The 21,083-nt window shown below is 42.5% G+C and overlaps 3 protein-coding genes across 3 annotated transcripts in view; 1 reads left to right on the forward strand and 2 right to left on the reverse strand.

The window, feature by feature from the left end:
• The window catches only part of LOC139220757 (CD276 antigen-like), a 119,656-nt gene that overhangs the window by 72,040 nt on the left and 26,533 nt on the right, over positions 1-21,083 (forward strand). The window lies entirely within an intron of this gene.
• Positions 1-21,083, reverse strand: part of LOC139220756 (CD276 antigen-like) — a 94,016-nt gene that overhangs the window by 55,220 nt on the left and 17,713 nt on the right. The gene's annotated exons all lie outside the window — the stretch shown is intronic.
• LOC139220755 (hemicentin-1-like) overlaps positions 1-21,083 on the reverse strand; it is a 41,587-nt gene that overhangs the window by 2,726 nt on the left and 17,778 nt on the right. The window contains 5 exon segments of the mRNA XM_070852587.1: positions 265-588; positions 3,300-3,572; positions 3,895-4,212; positions 9,835-10,107; positions 10,411-10,725. Of these exon segments, the coding sequence (XP_070708688.1) occupies positions 265-588; positions 3,300-3,572; positions 3,895-4,212; positions 9,835-10,107; positions 10,411-10,725 (1,503 nt within the window).

Raw genomic sequence — 21,083 nt, forward strand, 5'->3', positions numbered from 1 at the left:
TATCAAAAGATGAAAGATCAGAGAACTTGAGTGAACTCCTGCATTTCCTCAGTGCAGTGAATTGTGGGACAGTATTATTAGTATAGAAAACATGTAGAATAGAGACGACTCCTCTCTGACATCATAACCAACAGAACCATTAAAGTGAGTTAGTTTTACCAGATGTGCCAAATAAACAGAGGACTGAGTTCAGGAAACACACAGTTCAATGTTTTCTTTCTCTTTGCTTGTGTTTCTGTGTGTTTCACTGTGTGTCTCTCATACCGTCCACTTTCAGGTTGATGATTGATTTGTTGTATCCAATTCTGGTGATGGTCCTGGTGTAGCACCTGTATCTGCCCTGGTCCTGAACCTCCACCCTCATCAGCTGGAGCGAGGCGTTTCCTCTGGAGATCTGATCCCTGAACATCAACGTCCTGCCCCTGAAGCGCTGGTCCTGACCTCCCAGCTGGTCTTGGCTGCCGTAGTAGGAGTGGACAAAAGTGTCTTCCTTCCTCCCAAACCTCCAGTGGACGACGGGATCATCGCCGGCCTGGAAGCTGCACGGTAACATGCAGCTCTCCATGAAGACACAGGACACCTCAGCATCTGAGAGTCAGGAAAAGAGACACTGAGGTTCAGCCTCTAAAATGGGCCAAAAGTTCAACCAGCACAGGGAAGGTTCAGGGTAACTCTGGGACCAGCTCCACAAAGGTTTTGTTTTTACACATCCTGTCAGAATGAGGAACATGAGATTAGCAGTGAAAAAGAGACACCGATCATGTGGTTGTTTTTCTTTGTCACACTGGAAACTTGACGTGTTTTTCTGCAGTAAATGTCGCTGAATGTTTAAGTTGCTTTTAAAAATATATACATGTAAAAGAGGAATAAAGGTTAAATGCACGTTGGGTAAAATTCCCAGTTTTTGGGGAGTCATCCTGACGTCAGATCAGTCTGTGAGTGGGAGAACAAACCAGGCCGTGAACGCCTCACTCACCTCCCTCAGTGAGAGACCAGAGGACGGAGAGAGTCAGTGAACACACCACGATCATCCTGCTTTATATCCCACACTTTTTGAGGAAGTCGAGGAAAAACATCTGCAGATTTCTTCTCATGTCCAGAAACACCAAGGCTCCCGGAGGATCAGAGATGGTTGAAGAAGAACATTTTAATTCTGGACAGATCATCAAAGTCCTCAGAGGAAGAATCCACGACAGAGAAAAGAGTCAGTGCGAACACGTGTTGCATAAAGTATTGATGAATGTCTGACTCACACGAGGCTTGTGCACATGCGCAGTAGCTCAGTTATTCCGTGACTCCGCAGCGCTGCTGTTAGTTCTTTTACAGCTGCAGACTAAAATACTGCAATGTTAGCAGGAAACAAACAGGCTACAGTGGAAACACCACATTTATATAGACAAATAACAACACAGTCAAAAGAACTAAACAGAGGAGCATCCCAACCAGAACCAGCTGAAAGTGAAAGTAAGATTTAGTCATCTCCATTATTAGTTCATGTTATTTTTTAGCAGACTGACTGAATAAAGACTACCCACACAGTCTTACAGTTCCAACACGAGTCACTTTCCACCAGGCTCATTCTATTCAGTCTAGTTGGAGTGTAATAATATGTGTGAGTTATTGTGTAGTGAACTACAGTGGATCCACTGAACAGTCAGAGGAGCAGCTCACAAGAGATCCATCCATTTTGGATCCATTTCTGGTCACAACATATTGGCTAAAGCTGAGGGCACATCCACATTGGTTCATCCATGTCACTCTTGGTGTGTTGCCCCTCAAAACTCTCTATATTATACAATTTTATATGGAGAAACAAACTAACTAGTCAAAGATAGTAACAAGGGAGGGTTAAAAACACCAGCTGTTGAATCAATGGTAGGAACGTTCAGAATTAATTGGAAAAAAAAGCCTTTTTGTCACAAACTGAATCAATTTGGTTTCATATCCCCCAAAATATATTTTAAAAAGTGATGAGAGTTTCTCCAACAAGTCTTCTGCTGCTGGAAGATCAAACTTTCAGTCCACTTGGCTCCACCGTGTGGAACAACAGAACTACTGCATTAAAGAGGAAAACACTTTCTAACCACAAGTGGTGGGATAAGAAAACAATCTTTGAACCACTGAAAGATTTAATATGCTCTTTTAGAGAACATAGTAAAATAAATACGCTCATTGAAATGTACAGATAATCTGACCAGATATATAAATTGGACAAATGTTAACAGGTGACAGAAAAAGCTGTGCAAACAACATCCACAGCTGTTAGATTACCATGACATCACTACAGGAACGTGCTGTCTGCGACGCACGAACCTAAACAGTAAATCAGAAAAGATTACGTACTTTATGCTGTCCAACAGGCATTTAAAAATGAGATGTTTGAATCAGTTTGAAGCTCCTCTGACCGCCCCCCCCCCCCCGGGGGTCCGTCATGAGCCCAGCGCCGCGAGTACTTGTGTGTGACCAGAATAAACTGCTTCTGAGACCTGACTGAAACCTCCGGCTGGATTCTTGGGCTGTCAATTAAAGAATGCAGGTTTCTACAATATTGCACCGTTCAGTCTGAGGACATGAGAACAAAGCAGGAACAACATGTAAAGTGTCATTTCACCCTTCAGTCTCTTCCTTGGAGACGTTTCTGTCGTCTCTACAGTGAGACAGAAGTTAATTTCTGGTAGATTTTAACTGAAGAGGATGTACAAGGCAGGAAACTTGTCTTAGTGTCACCAATCATGGAGAGAAACACAATAAAAATATAATATAACCTAAATAATAACAGCATCACACATCAGAAATCACCAGAAGCAGCCATACATGTGCCAAAGTTCCTGATTAATGCCAACATGACTGTAGAGAACTGTAACTAGACCGTAAGGATTAAAGGAGTCTGTTCCAGTGCAGCAGTGCTGATGTGTTCAGTACAGAGGATCTACTCACTCAGGGGGTTCACTTCTAGTTGATTGTGCGTCTCTTTGTTGTTCTTGACGGCCACCATTTATCCTTCTATAAATAATGAATGCTGCTACAGCTACGATTCCCACAAACAAACCAGCTACAATCACTCCGATTACAGCTCCTTTACTTCCAGGTGTTTCCTCATCAACTGGAGGCTCTGAAACAGAAAAGAGTGTTAAGTGAACTTTCTACAACTGAAGCATCAAATGTTAGAATTAATTACAGACTAAAGCACAGTAATGTCATTTTACAATCTAAACAATGAGAAACTATCTTAACATTTCTATCATTCATTCCTAATGACTTTAGTTTGATAAAGTTCCTCACTTCTCACAAACACTGACCTTGTTTAGTTGTGTTAAACGTGTTTCTCTTCCAGCTGCTGCGAGTGCTGACGGTGCAGCTGTAGACCAGATCAGTGACTTTATCTGAGAGCATCAGAGAGCTGCTGATGTTGTAGAGCTGCTGCTCCGTCCGCTGGAGGCTGGTTGTGGTGTTCAGGGTCTTGTTGGATGGAGGACTGGTGGACCAGGTGAGCTCAGGCTCAGGGTAGATCCCCTCTGATCTGCAGGTGATCCAGTTTCCTTCCTGCTGGACGTCGACTTTACTGACTGGAGCTGCAACAAAAGAAAACATACAGAGACGAAGCAAGTTCAAGGCAATGAAAAGCTTTGGGACAAACAGAAGAAGAAACATTATAAAAGTAATATATAAATACAAAAATAAAAATATGCTAAAAGATAAAATCACAAGAATTGTAGTTCTGATGCTTTGCTAGAAAATTGTCCGTTGTTGTTTTCCTGGTCCTGAGCGAGGAGTGATCCCACACAGCATGTTTGCAGCTGAGGATCCTCATTCTGAGTTTTTATTCACCAATCTCATTACAAAATGCTGTTTCAAGCTCAGGATCTTGTGTGTTTCACTGTGTGTCTCTCATACCGTCCATTTTTAGGTTGATATATGAATCCTTGTTTCCTCTCAAGGTGCTGGTGTAGCACTTGTATCTGCCCTGGTCCAGAACCTCCACCCTCATCAGCTGGAGCGAGGCGTTTCCTCTGGAGATCTGATCCCTGAACATCAACGTCCTGCCCCTGAAGAGCTGGTCCTGACCTCCCAGCTGGTCTTTGCTGCCGTAGTAGGAGTGGACAAAAGTGTCTTCCTTCCTCCCAAACCTCCAGTGGACGATGGGATCATCGCCGGCCTGGAAGCTGCACGGTAACATGCAGCTCTCCATGAAGACACAGGACACCTCAGCATCTGAGAGTCAGGAAAAGAGACACTGAGGTTCAGACTCTAAAATGGGCCAAAAGTTCAACCAAGTTCTGAAGGACAGTTTCAGCAGCATAACAAAAGTGTTTCATTATACTGAAGGATGAGGAGAGAAAACATGTCTACACTTCCTGTTTTATTTTGTTATTCACCTCTTCACTTCCTCCCACTGTTCATGGTTTCTTTGGCTCTAATCAGTTCCACCAGAGACTCTTTACTCTGGACCCTCAGAGACAGCTCTTCCTGGTTACTCTGCTTGTGTGTGTCAGCTGCTGTAAACCATGAAAGAAAACACTGAGGCATCAGTTCAGCACAAACCTTTCAGTAGGTTGTGAAGTATCAATAATCCACAACTAAAGTACCACGGCACAGAGCATCCTTTAAGATCACCATTGCATTGTATTTCATTGTGTTGGTGCTTTTCATGTCCTGCTCTCTGTTCAGTAGAATTCAAACTGAACAAAACGGCAGCAAACAATTAATTCCAGTGGATCTCCTCCCTGTTTGAAGTCTGGAGCTGAAGACAAACTAAATACTTGAATTTCTCATCAAACCAGGTCAGAAAACTAAACTAAACAACTTTGTCCTGCTGTTTGAACCCACATGATCTCGTTGATGGTTTTTTCTGCCTAAAAGTCCTGCAGTGAAACTGACTGACTGACTGACTGACTGACTGACTGACTGTAGCCAATTCATACCAGCATTATCTGAAGACACTCTCCCTAAAGAGCAGGTCCAGACCTGCTACTGTCAGTTATTAAATGAGGCAGCAGCTGCAGGAAAAACCCCTTTTTTTAATGGTGGTTTAGTTTTCACAACACTTCCTGTCTGGATGAGGATCATGAGGTCTGCAGGCTTTGTTCAGCCAGAAGGTTTACATGCATCAAACATTTTACTTCTGGACAAAGATAAAAACATGGTTTTAGTTTTAGTCCTTTAAAATCCCACATGAAGCTCTTAATGTTGTGCTGAATCTCAGGCACCTAAATGCTGTTTGTTAGCTGAAGGTTGGTTATTATCACTTCCTCAGCAGTGAAAAAGAGACACCGATCATGTGGTTGTTTTTCTTTGTCACTCTGGAAACTTGACATGTTTTTCTGCAGTAAATGTCGCTGAATGTTTACATGTTTACAAAAAAACAGGCCGTGAACGCCTCACTCACCTCCCTCAGTGAGAGACCAGAGGACGGAAACAGTCAGTAAACACACACATCCTGCTGAATATCCTCCGCTTTTTGAGGAAGTCGAAGAAAACACAAACCTCCGCAGATTTCTTCTCATGTCCAGAAACATCCAGAAACACCTGATTAACAGTAAAGTTAAAAATCTCCACCAAGGCAGATCATCAAAGTCCCCTGGAGAACTTCCACTCCTCACACTGTTGATGAACGTCTGACTCTGGCGCAGTTATTCCGTGACCCACATTTACATAAACACATATAGTCAAAAGAGAACAAATGAGGGAGGAGGAGGAGCATCCCAACCAGAACCAGCTGATGTGAAAGTAAGATTTAGTCATCTCCATTATTAGTTCATGTTATTTTTAGCAGACTGACTGAATAAAGACTACCCACACAGTCATATAATATATCCAGCCAGTTGAAATAAATCTAAGTGGATTCTTTTACTGGAACTGAAAACTACATACCTGTATAAAGATATAAGCCTCAAACCTGAAACAGGAATATGGCTGAATATAATAATAATGCTGCATATTGAAGATGGATTCACTGGATAAATCATGAAGCACTGTTCTCCCCTACATGAAGGTAGATGAGTCGCCAACACTGGCCCCTGAATTCACTGGGTGTTGGAAAGAAACCAAACTTTAGTTAGTTTAGTTCAGAGCTGAAGGCACCGTTTGATGCTGCACACAGGAAGTGCTCTGAGTTACAGAGGCTTCCACAAAGTAGCACGTTACTGGTTTGGATTATGTAGCATGAATATGACCTCAGTTTATTTAACTATATAAAAATATTATCGTCATGACTTACACACAGTCATCTGACACTAAATGTGATGTTTTCTGATGGAGTGACGTTTTTAAAATCAAAAGTGTCCGAATCAGAACTTGTGACGTTTCAGAACTTTCAGAGCAGCAACGTTCTAGAATGCTGGAAGCGAAGCGACCAATCAGAATCGACGGTGCTTCACAGACACACACACACACACACACACACACACACACACGAGATGTGGATCAGTGGGGATATAAAGCAGGATGATCGTGGTGTGTTTACTGACCACGATCTGTCCTCTGGTCTCTCACTGAGGGAGGTGAGTGAGGCGTTCACGGTCCCGTTTGTTCTCCCACTCACAGACTGATCTGACGTCAGGATGATTCCCCAACAAATGGGAATTTTACCCAACATGCATTTAACCTTTATTCCTCTTTTATAAGTTATTCTTTTAAAAAAAAAAAAAAAAAAAGAAACATTTACTTCTCCCAGAACTGAACTGTTCCTTTACCTGATGTGTTCCAGATGTTGACGTGTCCTGTGCATGTTACCGTGCAGCTTCCAGGCCGGCGATGATCCCCTCGTCCACTGGAGGTTTGGGATGAAGAGAAGGACTAAAGTCCACTCCTACCACAGCAACAAGACCAGCTGGGAGGTCAGGACGTTCATCACTGGACACAGTTACTTTACGTTTGAATCTTCCACATATTCAGTGTGGGGGTGTGAGATTCCCTCCAACACCTCGGGATCATTGTGGCACAGAGGTCATCATGGCGGTTTTAATCATTCTACATAGAAATCCATCTAAATGTGTCTCTGCTGTACTTGTGGACTCAGAGCATCGTTCTTTCTTACAGTTCCAACATGAGTCACTTTCCACCAGGCTCATTCTATTCAGTCTAGTTGGAGTGTAATAATATGTGTGAGTTATTGTGTAGTGAACTACAGTGGATCCACTGAACAGTCAGAGGAGCAGCTCACAAGAGATCCATCCATTTTGGATCCATTTCTGGTCACAACATATTGGCTAAAGCTGAGGGCACATCCACATTGGTTCATCCATGTCACTCTTGGTGTGTTGCCCCTCAAACCTCTCTATATTATACAATTTTATATGGAGAAACAAACTAACTAGTCAAAGATAGTAACAAGGGAGGGTTAAAAACACCAGCTGTTGAATCAATGGTAGGAACGTTCAGAATTAATTGGAAAAAAAAGCCTTTTTGTCACAAACTGAATCAATTTGGTTTCATATCCCCCAAAAGATATTTTAAAAAGTGATGAGAGTTTCTCCAACAAGTCTTCTGCTGCTGGAAGATCAAACTTTCAGTCCACTTGGCTCCACCGTGTGGAACAACAGAACTACTGCATTAAAGAGGAAAACACTTTCTAACCACAAGTGGTGGGATAAGAAAACAATCTTTGAACCACTGAAAGATTTAATATGCTCTTTTAGAGAACATAGTAAAATAAATACACTCACATTAAATGTACAGATAATCTGACCAGATATATAAATTGGACAAATGTTAACAGGTGACAGAAAATATGTACATTCCACTCTTAGTCTGATCCGTATATTATATTTATACAACCTGTAGTTACTAGCACACATGTTCACAGCACTAATCTGTATATAGCATCTGTAAACATCCTTCTGTACATACTCTGTATATATTTCTGCACTTGCTACTAATTGCACTTCTGGTTAGATGCCAAACTGTATTTCATTGCCTTGTACTGCACAGGTGTAATGACAGTAAAGGTGAATCTAAATCTATCTAAAAAAAAGCAATAAAGTGTTTGTGCAGAACTTTTCTCATGACCGTATAAAAAATACAGACCATTTATAAAAGCTACAAAATGGAAAACATTGGATCATAATGATCACATTATCTCATACAAAGAATTAGCAGATTTGGTCAATATTACTATTTTGGGAAAATATCACATCCACTAGTGTGAATGGAAAAATACCAGAAGCAGCTTTACATGTGCAAAAAGTTATTAATGCCAACTTGGCAGTAGAGAACTGAGGGAGAATGACTCTTCTCCCTGAGAAGGCATCTCCGTTAGCAGACGTCCTCCTAAATGATCCTATAGGTCAGAGTAGGTCACTTTAACCTCCACAGGCCTGAGCCCTGTCTCCAGGTTAAGGCTTTATCTAGTAGAGGGAAGATAAGCTGGAACTCTCTGCTCTATATCTCTATATCTATATATCTATATCTATATATATCTATATATCTATATCTCTATATATATATATGTATATATATATATATATATATATATATATATATATATATATATATATATATATCTATATATATATCTATATATCTATATCTCTATCTATATATATATATATCTATATATCTATATATATATCTATATATCTATATCTATCTATATATATATCTCTATATATATCGATATATCTATATCTATATCTATCTATATCTATATCTATATATCCATCCAACAGAGGCCTGTTATCGACTCTGTGCTGCTGCTAAAGAGACTGAGCGTGGACGTTGAGTTTCTCTGGCGAAGCCACAATATTGCAGTCTGGACGTCACATATTTGGGTCATGCTTGTGGGAAGGTGAGCGGCTGTTATCCCCTGAAAGACTGAAGCTGTTGACTAGTATGACGCCTCCCAAAACTAAGGAGGAAATGCTTTCTTTCTTTCTTTCTTTCTTTGGCATGACTATTAACTACTACCAACAGGGTTAAAATGGCCTGACGCCCTCCAGATTGTGCTGTATTCAACTCACAGTGCACCGAACACCAGGACAGGGATAAGTCTTCATGAGGTATCGATGGGTCGGCCTGTGCCCACAGGAGCTAGTGCACCTTTGACCCCACACACACTCACTGTATGAAAACCAAGGAGCTGGGTATGGTGTGGAATGATGATCACATGACTGAGTATGTGAAACGTCCGACTGAAATCTCACTAAAGTTTTAGAGTCTTAGAGGCTCTTGGTTGGAGGAATCTGTAGCTGAAAGTTCTCCTGAGAGGATGAGATGATGAACAGTGACAGTACAGTTCCTTGGGGTGTGTCGGTGTTGCTTGTCACCACGTCAGACAAGCATCCCTAACCCAAACCCAGGTCCAGGTTGTCACGCACCAGGGGCCTGCGGTGTTGTAGGACCAGTCTCTCGAAGGTTGTCATGACGTGGGACGTTAAAGCCGCAGGCCTGAAGTTACTGGGGGCACTGGGACGTCCCTTTTAGTTGATTGTGCGTCTCTTTGTTGTTCTTGACAGCCACCGTTTTTCCTTACAAACACAAAATGCTGCTACAGCTACGATTACCACAAACAAACTGACTACAACCACTGAGATGATTATAGCTCCTTTACTTCCAGGTGTTTCCTCATCAACTGGAGGCTCTGAAACAGAAAAGAGTGTTAAGTGAACTTTCTACAAGTGAAGCATCAAATGTTAGGTGACTTATATACACGTCATGAATCCATATCAAAGTATTGTTATAAGAAATCAGAGGTTCCCTAATAAATAAATAATTACAGACTAAAGCACAGTAATACCATTTTACAATCTAAACAATGAGAAACTATCTTAACATTTCTATCATTCATTCCTAATGACTTTAGTTTAATAAAGTTCCTCACTTCTCACAAACACTGACCTTGTTTAGTTGTGTTAAACGTGTTTCTCTTCCAGCTGCTGCGAGTGCTGACGGTGCAGCTGTAGACCAGATCAGTGACTTTATCTGAGAGCATCAGAGAGCTGCTGATGCTGTAGAGCTGCTGCTCCGTCTGCTGGAGGCTGGTTGTGGTGTTCAGGGTCTTGTTGGATGGAGGACTGGTGGACCAGGTGAGCTCAGGCTCAGGGTAGATCCCCTCTGATCTGCAGATGATCCGGTTTCCTTCCTGCTGGACGTCGACTTTACTGACTGGAGCTGCAACAAAAGGGAGAAAAGAGAATTACTCTACATCTGCATATCAAAAGATGAAAGATCAGAGAACTTGAGTGAACTCCTGCATTTCCTCAGTGCAGTGAATTGTGGGACAGTATTATTAGTATAGAAAACATGTAGAATAGAGACGACTCCTCTCTGACATCATAACCAACAGAACCATTAAAGTGAGTTAGTTTTACCAGATGTGCCAAATAAACAGAGGACTGAGTTCAGGAAACACACAGTTCAATGTTTTCTTTATATTTGCTTGTTTTTATGTGTTTTACTGTGTGTCTCTCATACCGTCCACTTTCAGGTTGATGAATTAATCCTTGTTTCCTCTGATGGTGCTGGTGTAGCACCAGTATTTACCCTGGTCCAGAACCTCCACCCTCATCAGCAGGAGCGAGGCGTTTCCTCTGGAGATCTGATCCCTGAACATCAACGTCCTGCCCCTGAAGCGCTGGTCCTGATCTGCCAGCAGGTCTTTGCTGCGGTAGTAGTAGTGGACAGTGCGATCCTGCATCACATCCACCCAGTGGACGATGGGATCATCGCCGGCCTGGAAGCTGCACGGTAACATGCAGCTCTCCATGAAGACACAGGACACCTCAGCATCTGAGAGTCAGGAAAAGAGACACTGAGGTTCAGCCTCTAAAATGGGCCAAAAGTTCAACCAAGTTCTGAAGGACAGTTTCAGCAGCATAACAAAAGTGTTTCATTATACTGAAGGATGAGGAGAGAAAACATGTCTACACTTCCTGTTTTATTTTGTTATTCGTCTCTTCACTTCCTGCCACTGTTCATGGTTTCTTTGGCTCTAATCAGTTCCACCAGAGACTCTTTACTCTGGACCCTCAGAGACAGCTCTTCCTGGTTACTCTGCTTGTGTGTGTCAGCTGCTGTAAACCATGAAAGAAAACACTGAGGCATCAGTTCAGCACAAACCTTTCAGTAGGTTGTGAAGTATCAATAATCCACAACTAAAGTACCACGGCACAGAGCATCCTTTAAGATCACCATTGCATTGTATTTCATTGTGTTGGTGCTTTTCATGTCCTGCTCTCTGTTCAGTAGAATTCAAACTGAACAAAAAGGCAGCAAACAATTAATTCCAGTGGATCTCCTCCCTGTTTGAAGTCTGGAGCTGAAGACAAACTAAATACTTGAGTTTCTCATCAAACCAGGTCAGAAAACTAAACTAAACAACTTTGTCCTGCTGTTTGAACCCACATGATCTCGTTGATGGTTTTTTCTGCCTAAAAGTCCTGCAGTGAAACTGACTGACTGACTGACTGACTGACTGACTGTAGCCAATTCATACCAGCATTATCTGAAGACACTCTCCCTAAAGAGCAGGTCCAGACCTGCTACTGTCAGTTATTAAATGAGGCAGCAGCTGCAGGAAAAACTCCTTTTTTTATGGTGGTTTAGTTTTCACTACACTTCCTGTCAGGATGAGGATCATGAGGTCTGCAGGCTTTGTTCAGCCAGAAGGTTTACATGCATCAAACATTTTACTTCTGGACAAAGATAAAAACATGGTTTTAGTTTTAGTCCTTTAAAATCCCACATGAAGCTCTTAATGTTGTGCTGAATCTCAGGCACCTAAATGCTGTTTGTTAGCTGAAGGTTGGTTATTATCACTTCCTCAGCAGTGAAAAAGAGACACCGATCATGTGGTTGTTTTTCTTTGTCACTCTGGAAACTTGACATGTTTTTCTGCAGTAAATGTCGCTGAATGTTTACATGTTTACAAAAAAACAGGCCGTGAACGCCTCACTCACCTCCCTCAGTGAGAGACCAGAGGACGGAAACAGTCAGTAAACACACCCATCCTGCTGAATGTCCTCCGCTTTTTGAAGAAGTCGAAGAAAAAACAAACCTCCGCAGATTTCTTCTCATGTCCAGAAACATCCAGAAACACCTGATTAACAGTAAAGTTAAAAATCTCCACCAAGGCAGATCATCAAAGTCCCCTGAAGAAGAATCCACGACAGAGAAAAGAGTCAGTGCGAACAAGTGTTGCATTAAGTATTGATGAATGTCTGACTCACACGAGGCTTGTGCACATGCGCAGTAGCTCAGTTATCCCGTGACTGCAGCGCTGCTGTTAGTTATTTTACAGCTGCAGACTAAAATACTGCAATGTTAGCAGGAAACAAACAGGCTACAGTGGAAACACCACATTTATATAGACACATATAGTCAAAAGAGAACAAATGAGGGAGGAGGAGGAGCATCCCAACCAGAACCAGCTGATGTGAAAGTAAGATTTAGTCATCTCCATTATTAGTTCATGTTATTTTTTAGCAGACTGACTGAATAAAGACTACCCACACAGTCATATAATATATCCAGCCAGTTGAAATAAATCTAAGTGGATTCTTTTACTGGAACTGAAAACTACATACCTGTATAAAGATATAAGCCTCAAACCTGAAACAGGAATATGGCTGAATATAATAATAATGCTGCATATTGAAGATGGATTCACTGGATAAATCATGAAGCACTGTTCTCCCCTACATGAAGGTAGATGAGTCGCCAACACTGGCCCCTGAATTCACTGGGTGTTGGAAAGAAACCAAACTTTAGTTAGTTTAGTTCAGAGCTGAAGGCACCGTTTGATGCTGCACACAGGAAGTGCTCTGAGTTACAGAGGCTTCCACAAAGTAGCACGTTACTGGTTTGGATTATGTAGCATGAATATGACCTCAGTTTATTTAACTATATAAAAATATTATCGTCATGACTTACACACAGTCATCTGACACTAAATGTGATGTTTTCTGATGGAGTGACGTTTTTAAAATCAAAAGTGTCCGAATCAGAACTTGTGACGTTTCAGAACTTTCAGAGCAGGAACGTTCTAGAATGCTGGAAGCGAAGCGACCAATCAGAATCGACGGTGCTACACACACACACACACACACACACACACACACACACACACACACACACACACGATGTGGATCAGTGGGAATATAAAGCAGGATGATCGTGGTGTGTTTCCTGACTCTCTCCGTCCTCTGGTGTCTCACTGAGGGAGGTGAGTGAGGCGTTCACGGCCCCGGTTGTTCTCTCACTCACAGACTCATGTGACGTCAGGATGATTCCCCCAAAAATGGGAATTTTACCCAACATGCATTTAACCTTTATTCCTCTTTTACAAGTTTTTTGTTTTTTTTTAAAAAGAAACATTTACTTCTCCCAGAACTGAACTGTTCCTTCACCTGATGTGTTCCAGATGTTGACGTGTCCTGTGCATGTTACCGTGCAGCTTCCAGGCCGGCGATGATCCCCTCGTCCACTGGAGGTTTGGGATGAAGAGAAGGACTAAAGTCCACTCCTACCACAGCAACAAGACCAGCTGGGAGGTCAGGACGTTCATCACTGTACACAGTTACTGGAACCATCCCAGCGCTGGTGAACTGTGCCATTTGTCCTGCTCAGTCTGTTTCTGCCGTTTGACTCTTCCACATATTCAGTGTGGGGGTGTGAGATTCCCTCCAACTCCTCGGGATCATTGTGGCACAGAGGTCATCATGGCGGTTTTAATCATTCTACATAGAAATCCATCTAAATGTGTCTCTGCTGTACTTGTGGACTCAGAGCATCGTTCTTTCTTACAGTTCCAACATGAGTCACTTTCCACCAGGCTCATTCTATTCAGTCTAGTTGGAGTGTAATAATATGTGTGAGTTATTGTGTAGTGAACTACAGTGGATCCACTGAACAGTCAGAGGAGCAGCTCACAAGAGATCCATCCATTTTGGATCCATTTCTGGTCACAACATATTGGCTAAAGCTGAGGGCACATCCACATTGGTTCATCCATGCCACTCTTGGTGTGTTGCCCCTCAAAACTCTCTATATTATACAATTTTATATGGAGAAACAAACTAACTAGTCAAAGATAGTAACAAGGGAGGGTTAAAAACACCAGCTGTTGAATCAATGGTAGGAACGTTCAGAATTAATTGGAAAAAAAAGCCTTTTTGTCACAAACTGAATCAATTTGGTTTCATATCCCCCAAAACATAATTTAAAAAGTGATGAGAGTTTCTCCAACAAGTCTTCTGCTGCTGGAAGATCAAACTTTCAGTCCACTTGGCTCCACCGTGTGGAACAACAGAACTACTGCATTAAAGAGGAAAACACTTTCTAACCACAAGTGGTGGGATAAGAAAACAATCTTTGAACCACTGAAAGATTTAATATGCTCTTTTAGACAACATAGTAAAATAAATACGCTCATTGAAATGTACAGATAATCTGACCAGATATATAAATTGAACAAATGTTAACAGGTGACAGAAAATATGTACATTCCACTCTTAGTCTGATCCGTATATTATATTTATACAACCTGTAGTTACTAGCACACATGTTCACAGCACTAATCTGTATATAGCATCTGTAAACATCCTTCTGTACATACTCTGTATATATTTCTGCACTTGCTACTAATTGCACTTCTGGTTAGATGCCAAACTGTATTTCATTGCCTTGTACTGCACAGGTGTAATGACAGTAAAGGTTGTTAGGAAATAGAAAATGTGCAGACACGCTTATGCTAATACATTTTTATGTTAGTACATTTATGCTTTATTATCATGAAGTTTTAGCCTGAGGCTGGACTGTGTGATGGTTGCTGTGACCTTTACACAGACCAAAGAGATGTGTGTTGGCGTAGGATGTATCAGACTGTGCTTGCATTCTTGAGATAAAGAAGAGTTGGAGAAGGCCTTGAACGGAGAGAAGTCAGCGTACCTGCGTTTCCCACCAACCGCCCCTGCAAGGAGGAGAGGGAACAGGGTGAGGAGGAGGACTGCTGAGAGGAGGAACTTTGCTTATACATGTTATATATGCTTGAAAGACACTGAGACCGCTCAGTGCAGATGTAGATCTTTGCCTGTACTCCTTGCTTGTTGCAAGTAAAACTTTGAACTGAGATCTCTGTCTCTGAGAGTTTATCTTGTGTGTTGGGAAATTAATGGTACGAACTAACAGCGAAAATACAGTTCTGGTCTTATAGAAATAATTTCCTGGCATAATTGGTCCTTCGAGCCGGATGTGCAATATCTGGACACCTGAGGAAGCCCTGGACGCCTGAGAGGACAAAATCCGTGCACGGTCAGACTACGGTCTGTATTGGTCATCCTTTTCTGGGACCACGACGGTTGACAGGGCTCTCTGAGGGTGCCCGGTGACGCACATCCACTTCGATGGTGAGTACAGAGACACATAAAGACACAGCACATGGAAGATTTGATACTGCAGTTACAGCGCAAGATAGGTTGAAATTCCTAGAAGGGTTTGAGTCCCATAAAATAGTTTGTGAGTCTGGCAGACGCAGTGACGTCGGGACAAGAAAGCGCTGATTAGGAGAATTTTGGGAGAATCTACCAGGTAAATTGTGTTAATTCCTATCAGGTACTCCAACATCTTAAGTTGGACAGGGGAATTACTAAATTGGGTTGATTCCTATCAGGTACTCCAACCTATCAAGTTGGACAGGGGAACAACCTCCTGGTAATTGTGTTAATTCCTATCAGGTACTCCAACATCTTAAGTTGGACAGGGGAATTAACCTCCTAATATGTGATTTGTGTTCTAAGAATACAACAAAGGCCTGCACACATACATACATTTGTGAGTAAATGTGAGAGTGAATGTGGTAATTCCTTGAGGTTTGAAGCCACAATAGGTGGTATCGGAATTACAGTTTGTTGTTTTATCTTGTGTTGACTTCTATACTGGTGAGAAGAGGGCTGACGGCTGTTGCCTGAGGTTGGTTTCAATCCGTAAAATTGATCTCGCACCGTGTCTGCGGTGTAGAAGGCCAGATCAATAACCTCCTCTTCTCTCATGCCAGTGAACTCAACATGGGACAGTTGTAATGGGGAACTCAAACGGGAAAAATAAGAAATCAGAGTAAAAAAAAAAAATCAAAAAAAAAATCCAAATTGGAACACATATACTAAAATTGAAACAGGATCATGACCGTAACCGTATGGAAAGTGAATACGGTGCGCAAACCTCTAAATATTATAAACCATGGATAAAATATCCTAACACTCCATTCGATGGAACATTGGATAAACCTAAATGTGATGCGCTTCTCGTTAAATTGAAAGATAAACATAAGAAGAAAGGTGGTGCTCATCCTGAAGTTCAGTGTGCCATGATGTGGGCTTCCACTGCTTCTATGGATGTTAAAAAGAGAACAGATGCACAACAACAGAAGAAATCTGCATGTGACCTTGAAGATTTAGATGCAGAGGCTGCAGGTGCTGTAACAGTAGTTAACAGACGCCGCGCAGCAGCAAACGTTCAGCAACAACAGCAGTTAAATCAGCAAATGCAACATCAACAACAGCAGCCACAGGGTGCTGAGGGTGGAGTTGGAGCTGGTGGCCAACAGCTCCAGCCTCCACCCTATGAAGATCACAAAGCCCTTAGAAAACAATTGAAGGCTTTGGATCTACAGGAAAAGGAGGATCTCCGACAGGGAGACTCCCCAGCAGCTAACACTCGCAGACAAAAAGCAGTGTTGAAAAATGTTCTAGGCCTTTCAGCAGGTCCTGAGGACAAATATCTCTTGATAACAGTTCCAAATCCACTCGCTGGACAAAATGGCGCAGAACCAACCATGCAGGTGTACAGGTCAATGTACCCAGGAGACTTCGAAGCGCTAAACGCTGCTCTCCCAGACCTGAGAAAAGATGTTGAGGGATGGATCGGGGAAATGGAGGGACTACGTGCCTCAATGACTCCGACTCCCACTGAAATTCTTAGGATCTGTCGCCGTGCATTCGGTGGACAGCTTCACCGAGTGCAGGGACCACTGACTGATAGAGACCCTAATGACGACCCCCTAGCACGAGAAACTAATGAGTTCAGACAACAGTGGGCTGACTTCCTCACCCGCTGTAGACAGACATTCACACCCAAACAAGATTGGGGGGCAATCACTGACTGTAAAATGAAATCAGACGAATCATGCGCAGATTGGCTACACAGATTTAATCAATCTTTGACACACAACAGTGGTCTGGCTGCAGGTAACCCTGCCAGACTGCAGCTCTACAAATATGCTATCATGAATACAGTACACCCACAAGTGAGACAAACCATTGAAACCACATGCATTGAACTCCCCACGTGTGAAGAGGATGTTTTCTGCAATCATTTGCGTCATGCAATCCGTGTTCATGGTCAACAACAAAAGGCAAAGGAAGAAAAGACAAAACAGCAGCCTATTCAGGTTTTCCTGGGCTCTGAAGAAATCTTTTACCGTGGTCCTGAACAGAGAGGGCCTTATCACAGCCAGGGAGGCAGAGGCCGAGGAAGAGGCCGAGGAAGAGGTAGTGGAGGACCACGTAGATGGGATCAGGCAGGTGACAATTATGGTCAACAGAATGTAAGACAGGAAGAGGTGTGTTATGACTGTGGTCAGCCTGGACATTTTGCCAGAGACTGTCCACGTAAAAGGAAAGAGCAGAGACATGGAAATGACTATGAACCTCGACCTTTCCGCGGACGCAATAACCGTGGTTACTGTCCTAAAAAAATTACTATCCAAATCAATATAAGTCAACATGACTAACCGATAGTGACATTTCCCCAACACATAAGGCGACCCTGGATGAACAGACTAGACTGTTGGAGAAAGCAATGACTCACAGAAGACAAAGACATGACCCTGAACCATCACTGGAGGTATTCAATGCATGCTGCAGTCAAACTAGTCAAACTCTGATCACTTTGACTGTAGCAGGCAGTGACGTATTTCTTTGCGACACTGGAGCTACACGCTCCTGTCTAAATAACAATCCCTCCATCCTGTAGGATGAGATGGGTAATTGCTGCAGTAGTTGTTGTTATCAAAGTCAGGGACCTGACGAGGTCCAGTATAAAGGGGATGTGAAGCGCATGAAACAGGAAAAAAATAAAAAAGTAAATAAATAATGTAAAATATTTGAAAGAAAAAAGGAAAAAAAAAAAAGGAAAAATAAATATGGGTTTAAGGGAACACTGCAAGTAGAGAGACAAAGAGAAAAGGAGAAGGAAGCAAAAAGGAACATGAAAATTCCTAACCTTTATCCTGTGTTGTATTCTGCCCGAGATAAGCGAGAGGACCATGAATACAGACCCCTGGGTCCTTTCCCAAGTCTACCGCCATACTCGGATCCACAACAACCACCTCTGCTGTCTAGGCCTCTCCTGGGGAAAGTCACTTCCGCGTCCTCACCTCCAGAATCGTCCTCCTCCTCATCTGCCTCCCACCACTTGCCTCAATCATCCATGACTGCACAACCATCTCTGTCCGGGGTGGACACACCACACCGGACCCGAAGCGGTAATGTATACAATCCTTTACATTACCTCAGTCCAACACCACCGGTACCTAATCTAGGACCGAGGAAATGATCAAAGAGGAGGAGGTGGACGAGGATGGGGACGAGGACACGGAGGGGACGGCAAATGCTACAATTGTGGCAAATTTGGACATTGGACAGAGGGCAAAAACACAGAGGAGGATCATGAGGAGGATGACGAGTGGCAACAGGACAATGATCAGTCAGCAGAATCATTTTAGATTTGCAGCTATTTTGAGCCATGGTGTTTCACATGTCTCAACAGGAGGGATGGTATCTGTGATAAATAAAACATTTACAATCTGTGGTTATCAAAACTACTCCAAGACAAGGTACATTTCCTGAAGCAACCTACCATTTTCAATTTGTCTGTATGGATTTCATAGAACTAAACAAAAATTGAAGGAAAAGATACTGTTTGGTGATAATAGATATGTTCCCATATTCACATCCATGTTTTACTTTGTTTTCGTCTATCAGGGAAATAATGATTAGTTATTAGGGGCAGGTCCACTTCACAGGTACGATGGGATGACCAGCCTGGAGGTGGACAGTTTCTGTTCTTTTACGGATGTTCCCATACTCAAAGTTTCCAGAGTAGACAACAGCTATTTTTCTCATTGTGTACCGTTTGTGTGCAGTTAATTTTTGACATTATTGTGACCCTCTGGGAGTGCCATAGTGCGGTCGCCGGGGCAGCGGGACCGTAAGAGAATTTTCCTGTCCAGAAAGATTGATTGTTCTGCCAGACAGGTTTTTCGCTCTTACACTCCATGGGCTTTTGATATACATGTAAGGTAATATTCTTATATGTTACGTGTCAACAAGAGGGATGTGTTCCAAAGTTAATTCTGTATTCCATGCTCCAAACTTTGCAAACAAAAGAAAACATTAAAACTCTCCGTCTCCATGTTGTGTCTCCAGGAAAAGAGGACCAGCCAAAACCACAACTAAAACCTGGGGACTGGATTTTTGTTAAGAATATTCAGAGACGTGTGTGGAGGGAGAAACGCTGGCTTGGACCATTCCAGGTAATCATATCTACTCCTACGGCAGTTAAGATTGCAGAGAGACCTTCCTGGATTCACATCACACACTGTAAAATTCAGCACTTCCCAGACATTAATCAGGAAATTACTGAAAACTAAAGTAATGCTTGTTTGACTGAAAAAAAAAAAGAAAAAAAAAAGGGGAGCATGGCTGGTTGAGAAAGCCTGCTGGTGTTGGAAAGACAACACCACTTTATTGTTTTCCTGTGCGGTAACCCCGGGGGGACCCCTGGTGAGCCCGGGAACGCTGACGAAGACTAGTTGAGGTTAGTTAGAGTTTGATTCTTGTAAGAAGACAGGGAAACCAGGCAAGCTCAACAACAATAATAACAATAATAATAATAATTAAAAAAAAAAAAAGAAAGAAATTTCAATACCTCCAGCCCTTACAGTGAGCAGCTTCTCTCAACGTCTGTAAAGGAACCAACAGGTGTCTAACACTTATGTCAATGATAGTTCATTTCATCAAAATGAAGCTGTTTGTCCTCCTGGTTTTAGCCACAGTTATATTTCCCTTACTGACACTGGAACTCCCTGTAAACAGATACAAAAGGAACTTTGCTTTACTTTACTCAGTTTACTTTTGACCAATACAATAACTCGTTCCAAGTCAATCTGTGCTACAGATATGCCTCGTATGTTGCCAGGAGCAAGAATCTGACCAACTGCTACGTTTGCACTAGAATGCCACTGGCAGTAAGAAATCCACATGTCATTCCGCGTCCTCTTGTGAATGACAGTGTGTTGTTTCCCCATATCCTACCCTCTGCTGCTAATCCGAGACCTTTAAATCAATCTGTCAAATAGAAACTGACCGCTCCTTCATTGTGGCCTCTGACGTCTCGACTGTCCTGAGCAGTAGGACTCGACGTTCCTTTCAGAGACATGATTCTGTTTGGGGAACTGACGTCCCACCTGACCATAAGTTGTGGTCTGATGGCCAGAAGGTCGTTTTATCACTTTTCATGCAGGCGCTGAGACTGATGGCGTTGCAGGACCGCCTAGTGTTAGATCAACTGACAACGTCAGCGGGCGGTGTCTGCACTATTGTGGGCGCGGCATGTTGTTCTTTTATTCCAGCTAATGACGCAGACGGAGCTAAGATACACCAGGAAGTTGCAAATCTGACTGCTCTGCGTGATGCGATTGATTGGGATCATGTAGCAAAAGGTGACTTCCTGGCTTGGCTGACTTCTGGCCCCTGGCAACAAGTGCTCCTTAAAATTCTGACGCCTGTTCTCGTAGTATTATTGCTCTTCTGTTTATTCACATCCTGCATTCTGCCCTGCCTGAGAGAGATGATGCTGCGTTTGGTCTCAACCCAGGTTTCCACACAATTGTTTTTCATGTCTCCTGCAGCTAAATACGAACCTGTCCCCACTGCACCTCCCATGTCTGATCCTCATGACTATTCTGAAATTTAATTCTGCATACACTATTCTGTAATGTACATACTTTTGTTTTGTTGTTACTCATGTCTCTCCTGTTTTTCTACCATTTCAGATTCCAATTTGACTATGCATTTTAAGTTCAATGTGAC

The sequence above is a fragment of the Pempheris klunzingeri genome, chromosome 21 (genome assembly GCF_042242105.1).
Source record: "Pempheris klunzingeri isolate RE-2024b chromosome 21, fPemKlu1.hap1, whole genome shotgun sequence".
NCBI classification, from domain to species: Eukaryota; Metazoa; Chordata; class Actinopteri; order Acropomatiformes; family Pempheridae; genus Pempheris; species Pempheris klunzingeri.